The sequence below is a fragment of the Drosophila melanogaster genome, chromosome 2R (genome assembly GCF_000001215.4).
Source record: "Drosophila melanogaster chromosome 2R".
NCBI lineage: Eukaryota > Metazoa > Arthropoda > Insecta > Diptera > Drosophilidae > Drosophila > Drosophila melanogaster.
Window position 1 is genome coordinate 9,504,380 of NT_033778.4, and position 13,535 is coordinate 9,517,914.

Genomic DNA, 13,535 nt, shown 5'->3' on the forward strand with positions numbered 1-13,535 from the left:
ATTGGGGCGAAAGCAAAAAAAAATTATTATAAATTGCTTCAACCTACATATAAGCCATGCGAGTTATACACACACACTCGCATTCGCACACCCACAAAACCGCACTCACACACACACACACACACATACGCATACGCCTACAAAGAGACATTAAGTTTGAAAAGCTATAAGCTGTATAACAGAGCCTAGAGCCGAGCGAATGAAGTGACGGAAGGTGGGGTGCCAGCATAATGTTGAGCCACCCAAACCACCCGCTCAGCTCCACCGCCCCTCGCCCCTCGCCACACGCCACTCCCCCCACAATCCCCTTTCGTTACGTCGAACCTTACGTTGTTCGTGAGCGTAACTCGTGCGTAGAACACTCTCCACTCCATTTTGCGGAGCACTCTTCAACTCCCTATCTCTCCGTATCGCTGTGTTTGCTGTGCCTGTGTGTGTGTGTGTGTGTGTGTGTTGGGCTCGAATGTGTGTCAGCGGGAACGAGTGTAAAAAATATCCTCGTTGGGCACGAAGCCACCAAACCACTTGGAAAAATAAATGAAACACAAAAAAACCCACTCAGTGAATGAAGACTTTAATTAGTTTAGCTGGAAACTCACGCGGTTTAATTATCCTCCCACACAGCCATGTACATAAAACAAAAGCCGTTTAAATCATAAACACAAAATGCAATTAGCCAGCGAGCGCACGCCACGAAAGTCAACAAACTAACTAAGCCAGTGTCATCAACTAAATTAGTGCAAGCAGCTAGCCGACCGGAACCGGAAATGCCCATTGAGCCGCCTGACAACAACCACAAACACAATCACAATCGCAGTCACCAGCACCATTGCATTGGCAACGGCCATAAAGACGAGCAACAAATCGCCCACACACACATGTAGTTGCAGCGCGAGTGCGTCAGTGTGTGCGGGCTCTGAAAACCGGAAGCGGAAGTCGAGGAGCAGCAGCAGGAGCAGGAGCAGGAGCAAGAGGATTAAACGAACGAGGAGGTGCAGTAGCAGGAGCAGCAGCTAGCTTAGCCAGTTTTTCATTCGCCCGCAGTTCGTTAAGGAAAATCATTCAAAATTCATCGCCTAAGCAAAGCGGGTGAGCTATTTAACCGTATTACGTATACGTAACGACACCCACACTGACACTGAGATACACACACATAAACGCACACACAACCAAAGAAACACGGCAAAAACTTCAATTTGTGATGTGAACCATAAGCGATATTGATTTCTGATTTGTGCGTATGCCTTGTGTAACAGGAGCCGCCATAATTTAATCGTAATCAGTTATAAGTAATCTGTTTTTGTGCCTGCCTTTGTTCTCTCTGTGTAACTTCTTTATCTCCTGTACGTATCTGTTGTGATTTCTTTCTTGTGATTTTACCGATGAATATGTCCAGCTGAATATAAAATACGATCCCCGATTATCTAGACCTAGTTGCAGTCCTAGAACGTAGTCGAGTAACTTAGTTTAGCGAGTAATTTTAGTCTGTTCTCCATGCATTACCCATACGCCCCGTTCAATCAATCAATCATCCGGAGATTGGCAAGCAATTTGAAAACTTATAATTAGATATGTGGATGGTGCCTTGTGGGGCAGGCTCGACGCATTCGATTTGCTCGCATGATTTGTCAGTTTTTTGTTCAGCTTTTTTGGGGGCCGGCCCAATCACCTCCTTTGCGTGTCAATGATGCGGTGTTTGCCTTTATTATTTACTTCTTTCGGCTGTTATTTGAGTTGCTTGCTCTAATTTTAGATCAGCCGAATAACTTTTATTGATTTCAAATTTCAACCTTATTTTACATGTGGTCTGAGTCAGTGTCTGTGTGTGTCTGTTGTGAGAGTCAGTGTGTGTGCGGGCGAAGAAAACGCCGCCAATCCATATATTGGGGCAGTGGTAACAACAAAATACGGCAAATATTTTACGATGACGCTATTGTTGTGAGCGGGAGCGAATGGAGAAAGCAGCCAGAGGAACGGAGAAAGGCGAGAGGAGAAAGGGAAGTGCGCTGGTGAGATGGCACGCATTTGCGCACTAGCCTCCCAGTGTGGTGAGTTCTCTCTCCGGCTTTCTCCGGGGACGCCTCTCGTTTTTTCGGAAGCTATTCAACATGTTTGTTTTGGGGTGGAGGCCCCCGGAGCAGATAGCCTGATAAGATGGCCTCCGGACGGACAACAATCGTAGTGGCTTCCAGTTTCAGCTTCAGCTCCAGGTCCCCCAAGTATGCAGCTAGAAGTGCAATCCGTCTCCCGCTCTCCGCATCTACATACATCTGGCAGTATGGCAGTATATATCTGGATATGTTTGCCCAGCAAAGTGCACTGCCTGGGGCTCCCTAATGGCATGGCGATGTAATCGAATCTGGGCCTGATATTTTATGGCCTGTCTGCCATATCCTGACCTCATCTGCTGCGCTTCCTCCATCTTTTTATGTCCCCATTCTCCCTGCCGCACACATAGAGCATCCACATCCACAGAATCAAGCTGAGGCTTCCTTTCCACGGCTTTTGGCTGTGTGAATGGGCTTCCGGCCTGCTGATTCATTTAGCATTCATTTGAGCCGCTGCAGCTGTCGCACCGCTGCCGTTGATATCTGCACTCTTGGCCCATTCACATCATTCACAGCAGCCGAAGGTTCAACATTTCGTCTTATCACCAGGTCGCATTGTTTATGCGGGCGCCTTAATTACAACCTGCTATTCATGACATTCAAATACAAAGTCTACAAAGTAAACACGATGATTTGAGGTCATCAGAATCAAAATACTAAAGCCAATTATTAGCCACGAAAATATTGAATTTATTCATTTTGTTCTTATTTAAAATTAATACCCAATAATATTTTTGAAACGATTTAAGTTATTTAAGCTATAGTAAAGCAGAGAACATTATGAGTGCGTTACGTTATATACTTATTTATAAGTTTATTTGATTTTAAATTGAGACCAAAAGATGAGGATGTTATATTAAAAATATCTGTCTTATTAAAAAAAGGCCTATGCCAATTTAAGGATGAACCGCATAAACTTCGGCTGACAGCTTCTGTTTGAGACTTCCTTGCAACCGAGTGGCAGACGCTCGAGTGGCAATTTGCATGCGATTTGTTGCCGTCGCCGTAGAGCACGAATTTGCATAGAGCAAATGCTCGGCGGGATGCGCTCTCCTCTCCGCAGCCGTTTCCGTCCTTTGAGTCCTGTTAAGTCTGTTTATCGTATTTGTTTATGCGCTTTTGGCCCGGTAGTGAGTCAGCTCCCGACCGAGATTTAGGTAAAAAGGTTAAGGATATGCAAGTTGAGCTACAGCCAATTTAAATGCAAAGGAGAAAAACGCTGAAGAGCGGCAAAGCCTTGGCTTTTTAGCGTGCAACGGGGCGTATGCGTAATGCAATATATTGTTTATGACGAGAGAGCATCTCGATTGTGCCGTGTGCTATTGTACTATTGTGTGTTTGTTTTTCGTTCTCTTCTCCTATCTTCCACTTGCAGATGCCGCACAAGAAAAAGAGAGAGAGAGAGAGAGAGAGAGAGAAAGTGGCGAATAGATCAATCAATTAATCAATCAAAACCGAGCATATCAACCGAGAGGCCAATACCAACCAGAGAACCGAAATCAAAGTTCAACGTTGCATTTAAGGTTGCATCCGGTAGACCAGTTCAACTCCAACTGCAACCTCCGGTTCCACGTACCACATTCCATTTGCACCCCGTGTGTGATTGCATGCCGCGGATGAGCCGCGGATTATGTCACGTGACGATTATAATCCAGTAACTAGCTCTGGTGTGCGCAGTCCGGGTCGCGTGCGGCGTCTCCAGGAATTGCCGACGGTCGATCGATCCCCATCCCGGGACTACGGAGCGCCACGCGGAAGTCCTTTAGGTGAATGACCACTCCAACCCGAAACTTAACCCAATCTGAAACCAAAACCGAACTGAATCTCTGGACCTAGTCCACGCAATCTGAGCACAAACGTAGTCCAGCACTTGGCCAGTAAATCAAATTTGTTTGTGCGAGAGCCCTGCGAACATTGATTTTTTACCCCATTACGATTACGATCAATTGGCTTTGCTTTTACCGATCTAGAAAGTACTAACCCTTTCTGCAGACCTAACGCAGATGTCATTACAAATTCCAAATTCCAAATTCCAAACTCGATTCGCCAAAATTCATTATGCAAAATTAACGCTTATGTTTGGAGATTTGTATATCGCTCGCTAGCTCTCTACTTGTTACCGCCATATATAACTATTTTCATTTCGTACTATTTGTAGTCAACTCAACTAATGCAATTTCTAACTAAAGTCTATTATTTCTGTCTAACATCACACGCATGCGCATGGTACATAAATTTGATTTCATTTCATTTCACTTGATTCGATTTTCATTTATTTCGTATTCCGTTTCGCTTCACTCATCCTGCGAATCTCAACCGATTTTCATTTCAATTAACCAACACAAACGGCACTCGACACACTCCACAACCGACACACACTTCAAACACATGCAAATTGAATTCCACGCGGGGATTGGATGGGTATTTTCCGTGAAGCAGCTGCCGCTGCCGGGAAATTGCATTAGAACCGGTGAACCGACCGGGACAACAGGACTAGAAAATGGCCCACAGCTGAGCCGTTGGACGCTAGAAAAAGCCACTGCGGAAAGGTGCACCTTGGAAAATATCACCATCAACTATAGTAACACTGCAACCGAAACTGAACTGAATCTGTATCTGAATCTGAAACTTTGCCCGGAGCCGTGCGTTTGATATCAAAGCCTCAAACTGGATTACAATTATGGTTAGCTAAACTGTTTTGCACTTGAACGGGGTCAGCACTTGATTACGCCAGCTAATTAGCATTTGGCCGCCATTGCGGGGGGGCTTGAATAAACCATTTATGAGTCGAATACCGGAACACTGAGTAGTAGTGAGTAGTGAACAGTGGCGGACAAGGACGTTGGCGGAACCGCAAATTTAGTTTCGTGCTCTGACGTGCAAAATGATTTCGTGCCGGGCAAAACTTAGTTTATGACCCTCGACGGTGGGCTGAGATATGAAATATGAACGAGGCGCCAGGACAAACAGGGTAGCGGGTAGCGAACGAGCGGCTTGTGTGGGTGAGAGGGGGTTGGTGAGGAGGAGGGGGGGGGGGGCGGTGAGCAAAGCCAGAACACGACCAACACTCCTTCCTCTCCTTCGTTTGTTGACTTTTCCTTTTGCATTTCCTTTTTAGTTACCTGCATTCCTTGCCACTAACCTAACCTAACCCAACAAAACCAAACCAAACCCAACTGAAAAATTAGAAAAAAGCAAAGGAAATGAGGCAGAGACTCCACTGCACTAGTTGCCACCTCTAGAAAAAAATCACTCTGTATACTTTTCTTTGGTTGCGTTCCTTTTGTTCTGGTGGCCGAAACGAAAACACGAAACAACCACCTGAACCACCACCCGTTCCGCCCGTTCCGTCATCCTCATTTGGTCATCCTCATGAATTCTGTGTGTGTGTGAATTTCAGCAATGGGCAGTCCATACTACCGCGACATGGATGAGCCAACCAGTCCGGCCGGAGCGGGTCACCATCGCAGCCGGAGCGCCAGCAGACCACCGATGGCCCATGCCATGGACTATCCAAGTAATAACCGACACAGCATTCTAATGAGGCACAGATCAAGGTTTATATCTTCGAGGTCCATTTGAAAGGATATAAAGACAGGATACAATGAACAGAAGATATAAATATCAAATTGACCTCGAAGTATTAACGTTTTATCCTAAATGTGAAGATACCCTAACATATGTAAAAACACATAACTGGGACTCAAGCATTCTTCGAACTAATCCCACTTAGGAACCCGCTACCAATCGCTGGATCGCGGTGGACTCGTGGATCCCCATGATCGCGAGTTCATACCCATTCGGGAGCCCCGCGACCGCTCCAGGGACAGATCCCTCGAACGGGGCCTGTACCTAGAGGACGAGCTCTATGGCAGATCAGCGCGTCAGAGCCCCAGCGCCATGGGTGGATACAATACGGGCATGGGCCCCACATCGGATCGAGCTTATTTGGGCGACCTGCAGCATCAGAACACCGACCTGCAGCGGGAGCTGGGGAACCTGAAGCGGGAACTGGAGCTGACTAACCAGAAGCTGGGCAGCTCGATGCACAGCATCAAGACCTTCTGGTCGCCGGAGCTCAAGAAGGAGCGAGCACTGCGCAAGGAGGAGAGCGCCAAGTACAGTCTGATCAACGATCAGTTGAAGCTGCTCAGCACGGAGAACCAGGTGAGTGCGAAGATTGTGTGCCAGAAGTATTTACTCTTCGATTGGTTAATTTGTCATGTTGCACAGTGTTTAACGAATATTCAATGAACCAGCAAACGAACTTAATATACCACTGAAGCATAAACAAAATGTATATAACTATGTTTGGTTAATAACTTAAACGATATCCCCCACCAGAAACAAGCTATGCTGGTGCGCCAGCTGGAGGAGGAGCTGCGCCTGCGAATGCGACAGCCCAACCTGGAGATGCAGCAGCAGATGGAGGCGATCTACGCGGAGAACGACCACTTGCAGCGGGAGATCAGCATCCTGCGCGAGACGATCAAGGATCTAGAGTGCCGGGTGGAGACCCAGAAGCAAACACTGATTGCCCGCGACGAGAGTATCAAGAAGCTGCTGGAAATGCTGCAGGCCAAGGGAATGGGTGAGTCGTTGAATGGATTAAGCATAAAGCATTGTCATACTTATGATATCATTCTTTGTTGACAGGCAAAGAGGAGGAGCGTCAGATGTTCCAGCAGATGCAGGCCATGGCCCAGAAGCAGGTAAGCCACGATCATATGCTTTGGAGCCCCTTGCCAATCTTCACCGGAAAAGAGGGACGAGGTCGAGACCCACTCTCGCTCCCTGACTCTCAGACGACCTTTCTATATGTCTCTGTCAATCTATCTCTCTAATTTTCTTTCGTTCGGCAAACAATGCTCTAGAGAATGATTTCGTAACACGGGCAGCTGGGGAGAAAGGGGGAACTTTCCCCTCTTCCTTTCTCCCCGCCTGACCTTTCTCTCGAAACACGAAAAACACTTTTTATGCATCTTGAGTTCGATACATTTGATGCAACATCAGAACTTTTACCACTTTTTGTTTAACCCAAGACACACACACGCAGACCTTAAGCCTTATATACTCGATATATCTACACTTATACTACATCTTATATATACAAACCACTTTATAACTGTTACAATATAGTTAAAACATGGAAAAGTAGAGCCTAGAAAATGTTCGCTTTTATGTCAACTAAAGCTTGAGTTGTTCGTAGTGTTTTCACACTTTTTTCCACACACTGTTGATTTTTCATTTCCCACATGGACACACAGACACACGCCCACAGAGCCTGACACTTTTCATTCAGTTTGCTACATGTTTTGCATATTTTGTACTGTTTTGTTCTTGTTGCCGTTGTCGCTTAATTAATTTGCAACTTTGTGCCGACGCCGAATGAGGACAGTGGAGGCAGTCAACATCAATGAACGTCGTTCAAATTAACATTAAGTGCAGTGCACTACCCATACAAGTACCACGCGCACTTACACCTTCACACATACACTTACACTTGCACTCACACCACCTTTCATACACAATCACGCACACTACGACAGCAGCTTAGTCATTTCTTTGTTCGCCACCCAATAAAATCTCGATTTTGTTGCACACTTTTCGGCGCCACAATGGAGGCATCTTCGCGTGCCCCATTTATGTATGCAGCAGTAATGCATTGGCAGTTCCAGGAAAAGTGCATTTGCCCCACCATTGTTGCATTCCATTATTTATCGGCGGGGGCCTGGGCGGAGACGTAATGCCTCACCCCGGGGAAATCAATCTGAAATAAGTCCGAAGTTGCTGCTGCATTTGCAGCTTAACTTTCTACCCATCGACCTCCCCAAGGACACGGCAAACAACCAACTGCTTATTACTGATCCGAATTCTCGTACACCCCCTTTAATTACATGTTTGCCCCGAGCTAAACTCCCACACAAACACACACGGCGTATGCGTAATATTAAGCGCAAACGGAACAAAAGGCAACCAAGCACAGAGAAAATGTAAAGTGGGGGAAAGGGAAAACAAGGGAGTGAAGGAAAATAGGAAAAACCATTTCCAGAGCCTGGTCAGACAGTTGGGCATATTCCCAGTGGGCAGCATAAATAACCTTGATGCAGAAACAAAATCTATTTAAGGACAACAGACGCCGCACAGAGAAGAGGCCAAAGGGAATACCCTGGGCAAATGGAAAATGTTCTCGTTGTCCGATTGGCATTCAAGTATACGAGAAAACAGAACTGGATTCTCATTGTGAAGTCATCGAATTACAAACACTTTAAACCCTTCAGCTGTCCGTGCTAATAGATATCGAAAATGTTGTTACAGCTAGCCAAAAGTCAAAAAAGGCCAAGAGAGCTGCAAGTTCAAATTTGCATATTTTCCAAGTGCTTTGTACACCAATGAATGGCCATAAAAATGACAGATATTAGCGAAGAATGGCCACTACTCTTGACTGAATTCTGAACTTCATATTTTATCTAAGCTCTGCACCGAGTCCCCGTGGCGTTTAAGCCATTTGCATGAGCTCAGCATCCTTTTCGGGCCACCATTTCTATGGCATTCCCTGCACAATAAGTATTCAAATGGCGTTTTTTCTGCCATTGCCTTTTTGGCTCATCGCCCACTGGCATTTTTTGGGAAACGCATTTCATTTTTGCGTAGAGCTTTGTACATTTTTTCCCCAGCAAAGTGATTGTAGGTCTTTGGTATATTATATTATACCAATTGAATGGAAGCGCAGAACAGAACAACAATCGCCTTGACCGGCGATTTTGCGAGGCTCGAAATTAATTTGTCACTGATAAAGCAAACAAATGGTGGGCGGAAATGCGGCATAGTTACACGGCCGGACAGGAGTAATTAAAAATCGGCCCAGAAAACCGGTCTAAAGAAAAAAGCCAGCCGCCCACATGAGCATATAAAAGAAAACAACTTTCGCCCGCCGCTTCGGTTTTCCATTTTTTGTTTTGTTTTGTTTTTGTTTGTACTTTCTGACGGGCGAGCAATTAAAAGTTGTTGCGTATTCGCCACGTTAACAGGGCCGGAAAAGAGAGCAATCGGCTGGCGCAGTTCTTTCGAGGCCACTGCGTTTTACATTTCCTATTTTCGGTGGCGCAGATTCTATTTATTGCAAACTGCAGCTGCCAGCTGCCACCCCTCGGCCCTCTCAGACCCCACTGTCCCCTTTAACCCTCGTTCGGGTGAAAAACTTTCAATAATTCATCTTGTTTAGCAAGTTGGCCCAAGTTGAGCCGCATTGAATCGACTTTTTTCCACTCTGGCCGCCCTGACTTTTGGCACTCTTATGTAAGCCGGAGGCCCAGGGCGGCCCCACGCATGTTGGGGCACATCTCGGCTGGAATATGCGAATATATGTACTTAGTTGAAGGAAGGGTGGGGGCAACACTCCTCTTGGTTTTATTGTCTGCTTCTTATGGCCATTTAACCGACGCCACTTTGTCTGCTTGATGCTCAAACTTTCGGCTTACATTTGACCCCAAACCAAGCACTCTGGCACGCTTATACATATATAATATGTACACAAATCTAACAAACTTATGCGATACTCAACCTTCTCACTTCGTCTGAACCCCACAACAACAACCACAACAACAACAACAACGAGACAGCTTGATTTGGAGCGTGAAATCAAGAAATACGCTCAGGAGGAGCAAGGGGTAAGGGTGAGTGTGTGTTTGCTACTCGTAAAAGAAAAACAAAAAAAAATGCCAAAGACGATATAAAAAAAATAGAAACGCTTCTGAGCTAAAGACCTTCTTAGGGCCAATCCAACCCGTCTTAACCCCCGACTGCCGATGACCGACGCTTAGCATGCTGCTCAGTATGCCAGACCACACAGATCCATATTCAAATATTCATGTTGTTTGGCTCGCCCTTACTCGGCTTTATGTCCTGTACCCCTACCCTCCCCCCCCCCTCTGTTTCCACGCAACGCCCTGGCAAATTAGAAACTATGCAAAACGATGCCAATGGCTGAATTTTAATTAGCAACCTAAGTCGGGCCCAAAACGGGGTAAACGGGGCTAACGGGCATGTCTTACGGGGATTGGCACATGCCGCATCAGGAGCGGACTTAAGTGCATTGGGGCCGAGCCACAGAAGTGAACTTGGTCTGAATTGAGGCAATCCTGGAAAGGATACTTAGAACAGTCTGAATAGTGATTTAAATAGCAACTTCTTCAATATATTTTTATGAGACATAAAGACATAAGACACGTTGCAATTGACCAATTTCAGGAGAATAATTCATAAATTTGGCTGTAAGTGAGGGTATGAACTAAATAACCCCAGGGAACAATGAAAATTTCGCCGTGTCGTAAATTTACGGGCTAAAAATGCAGGGCTTTAATTCATGACAGAAAAACCATAAAATACTGCCCGCTTCGTATTAAATTTCCACCCAGCAGCACCAACCGATTGCGGCAGGCATTTCACTCGCAGGTCACTAAATAAAACTCACACGACACCCGCACACATAAAGTTGCCGGCTAAAGAACCAGCCCTGAGTCCTATGCATACGCATAAATAATAATGGGCATGGAGCACGGAAGATATGGGGATTACCATGGCGCTACCAGGGAAGGGAGGGGAGACTGTGTGCTGGGCGCTGGGTGCTGGGAGCTCGTTATGGTTGCCAGTGGGCCACGCTCAACGCTTGATATATTATGCTGCTGGTTGCCGTGGCTCTTTGTTTTTGCGGGGGCATAAAATAATTACGCGGCCTACCGCAAAATTCATTTTCCAGTCGCTGAAAAAAAAACCCCTGCGAGTTAAGTGTGTTAAGGAGATACAAATGCATTTAAGAGACAGGTGCCGGGGCGGAGTTTTCACTCCGGACTATCGATTAGCCTGGCGCAGAGGAATTCAATTTGTGCTGGCATATCCGAAAACAAATGACTGCCTAATGAGTTGCCCACTTAGCATAATAATTGAATGGAAGCTGCCTTAATATGCAAAGTGTTGCCTACTTTTGCGGGCCAGTGCGCCCGGAATGCCATTTGTTGGGGCCATTTGGCATGGCGTTGGAGGCTTATCCGGATAGGGGGCGTGGCAGGTGGCAGAGGTGGGACCGCCCGCTAGTCAGCTGCTCGAGAAGTGCAGTCCGTGTCGTGCGCAGGCCTTCAGTTACAGGAAAGGCCGTTTCAACCAGCCGCAGCCAGTGCAGGGTTAAGCTCACAGCGAGTAGCTGCAGAGCGAGTTCGCCCACTCCCTCCCACCACCGCCCGCCTTAACCCCACTCCACTGCCCTTTGGCAAGCAATCAATATTGCCGCCAGCTTTTGAGCGTAAATGAACGTAAAAGCTCTCGCTCGGCCTGGGAAGCTTTTCTCGTGCCACAGACCACATGACTGGACCTGAGAGTGCAAATGGGGAATACGACTCAATCGGGACGAGAGCCGAATCCCAAAAGCTGCGAGGATGAGTTGAGAGCTTAGTGCCGAAAGCCGATTGACTGCTAACTAAATACTCAAAGCTAAACGCATCATGATTTATGATGTTCTCGCCTAGATTCGAGTTTGAAGGCAAGCGGAGGCAAGTGCCGATCGCAAATGTTCAAGGGCAAAAGTCGAAGAGATATATAAATAGTACATTGTACTATATAAGCTGAAGTCTTATAAATCCTTAGTTAAATTTTTATAGATTTTATAGATTATAGATGGATTAACGTTGCATCTAAAGCTAAATGTCAACATAAGATAAAAACTGAATTGCTAAACATTAGTTTAATATTATTTGAAATTAACATATAATCTACTGCAAGGAGCATTGATTCAAATGAGTGCCAAAAGTTGAGCCCACAAATTGCCGAAATCTACGCTGCTCAAATCCCCAAGAACGAGCGACGAGTGAAAGCTGAGCAAACGAGTGTCGAGTGGCCGAGCAACGGTGCGGATGAGCGATATGCCATGCTGCTGAGTGGCCTCGTGGTCGCAAAAGCTCCGCAGGCGCGAACAGTTGTACACGCAACGCTCCAGCCGTCGAGCCGAGATACGGAATTAAAAAAGGAACTGATTTTGAATCGAACAGAGCGCGTCGCGAGTCGCATAGAAGAAATAAAGTTTTGGCACAGTCTAATGGCAAAAAAAATTGGGCTGTGGGCAGCGAGCCAAAGCCAAGTGAATTAGGATTGTGCTAGGATACGAAAAATCCACACGAACACCAATATCATCCGTATAGAAACGCGAAAGAAGATCCCACTCGTGGCGCGAACGCGTGTGCTGTGCAGAAGGGAAAAAAAAGAGAATATTCAAATGAAAATTCCATTCCTTGACCGCAAAAGGATGTAGATAAAGAGGAATGTCGAGCATTTCATTATTGTGCCTTTACCTGTAAATGTCAGTGTCTGTGTGAAAATAATAGCTTAAATCGAGAGTGCCAGTGCAATTTTTCAAATCCTGCATCCCCATCGTTCAGCAGCTGAAGGAAAAGCAGTAGGAAAATCAGCAGGAAAAGCAGCAGCCGCAGCAGAGAAGCAGAGCAGCAGTAGCAGCATAAAATCAATAATTTTTGCTTAAGCAGCCGCAGCAGCCAAAAAAATCTTTCGCAGCAAACATTAACTAGCAACAACATCGAAAGGACAGCGAGAAAAACAACAACAATTTCTTTTTATAGCTCCTCGTCCTGTCTGTGTGACAGTGTGCGTGTGCGTGTACGTGTACGTGTCCCTTCTCCTGGTGAGAATGTGTGCGTGCGTATGGTGGGCCAGAAGGTTACACTCACACTCACATTCGCGTTTGCATTAAGCAGACAGCGCTAAGAATCAGGAAACAGCGCCAAGAAAATACAAGTTTTCCCAGAACAGCGGAACAGGGGAGAAGTGAAGAGTAGAAAGTAAAAAGTAACGGGGAAGCAGCAGTCTATTATTGTATTACAATAACACACACCTGCGCACAGCAACGGCAGCCAGCTCAAATTACATAAATAGCAGCTAGGCAGCACTAAGCCCAAGTACAACGAACTGCAATACTGCAACCCTGCAACACTGCAACATTGCGATTGCAGCAACATTAGCACTTAAAGACCCAGGCGAGAGACCCAGAAACCTATGGACAATGCCTATGTCTACTACAAGGTATTGTACCGCCCACTGCTTCCACCGGAAACAGTCACCCCATCCAGTCAGTCAGTCAGACAACTGCGGCAACTGAAATCCACGAAAATCAACAGCGAATCATCATCCAGTCATCAAATCAGCTCAGCTCGAAATGTCATTACTCATCATTCAGAACACAAGAACAATAACAAGAACAAGAACAGAACAGAACCTTCGACTCCATTCAAAAGTCAATCAGCCAAAAGGCAGCTCGCATAACAAACCAACCAAACCGACGAAATGCATCTAACCAAAATGTCTGTGGGCGAAAATTCCAAGGGTGGCGATGGTACACAGGGTGTAGTGTAAATCAAAACGATG

General features: G+C 46.0%; 1 protein-coding gene across 14 annotated transcripts in view; it reads left to right on the forward strand.

The window, feature by feature from the left end:
• The window catches only part of brp (bruchpilot), a 37,801-nt gene that overhangs the window by 615 nt on the left and 23,651 nt on the right, over window positions 1–13,535 (forward strand). For 8 of the 14 annotated variants that reach the window (NM_001414094.1, NM_001259299.3, NM_001414096.1 and 5 more), the window contains exons 2-7: window positions 625–1,089; window positions 3,484–3,874; window positions 5,509–5,625; window positions 5,842–6,275; window positions 6,453–6,699; window positions 6,765–6,820. In NM_001414094.1, coding sequence (NP_001400998.1) covers window positions 3,739–3,874; window positions 5,509–5,625; window positions 5,842–6,275; window positions 6,453–6,699; window positions 6,765–6,820 — 990 coding nt within the window. In that variant the 5' untranslated portion in view covers window positions 625–1,089; window positions 3,484–3,738. Of the gene's footprint in view, window positions 1–624; window positions 1,090–3,483; window positions 3,875–4,547; window positions 4,792–5,472; window positions 5,626–5,841; window positions 6,276–6,452; window positions 6,700–6,764; window positions 6,821–12,071; window positions 13,194–13,535 lie in introns of those variants that run through there. The other 6 variants (NM_001414095.1, NM_001273897.2, NM_206063.3 and 3 more) reach the window with 4 other exon arrangements.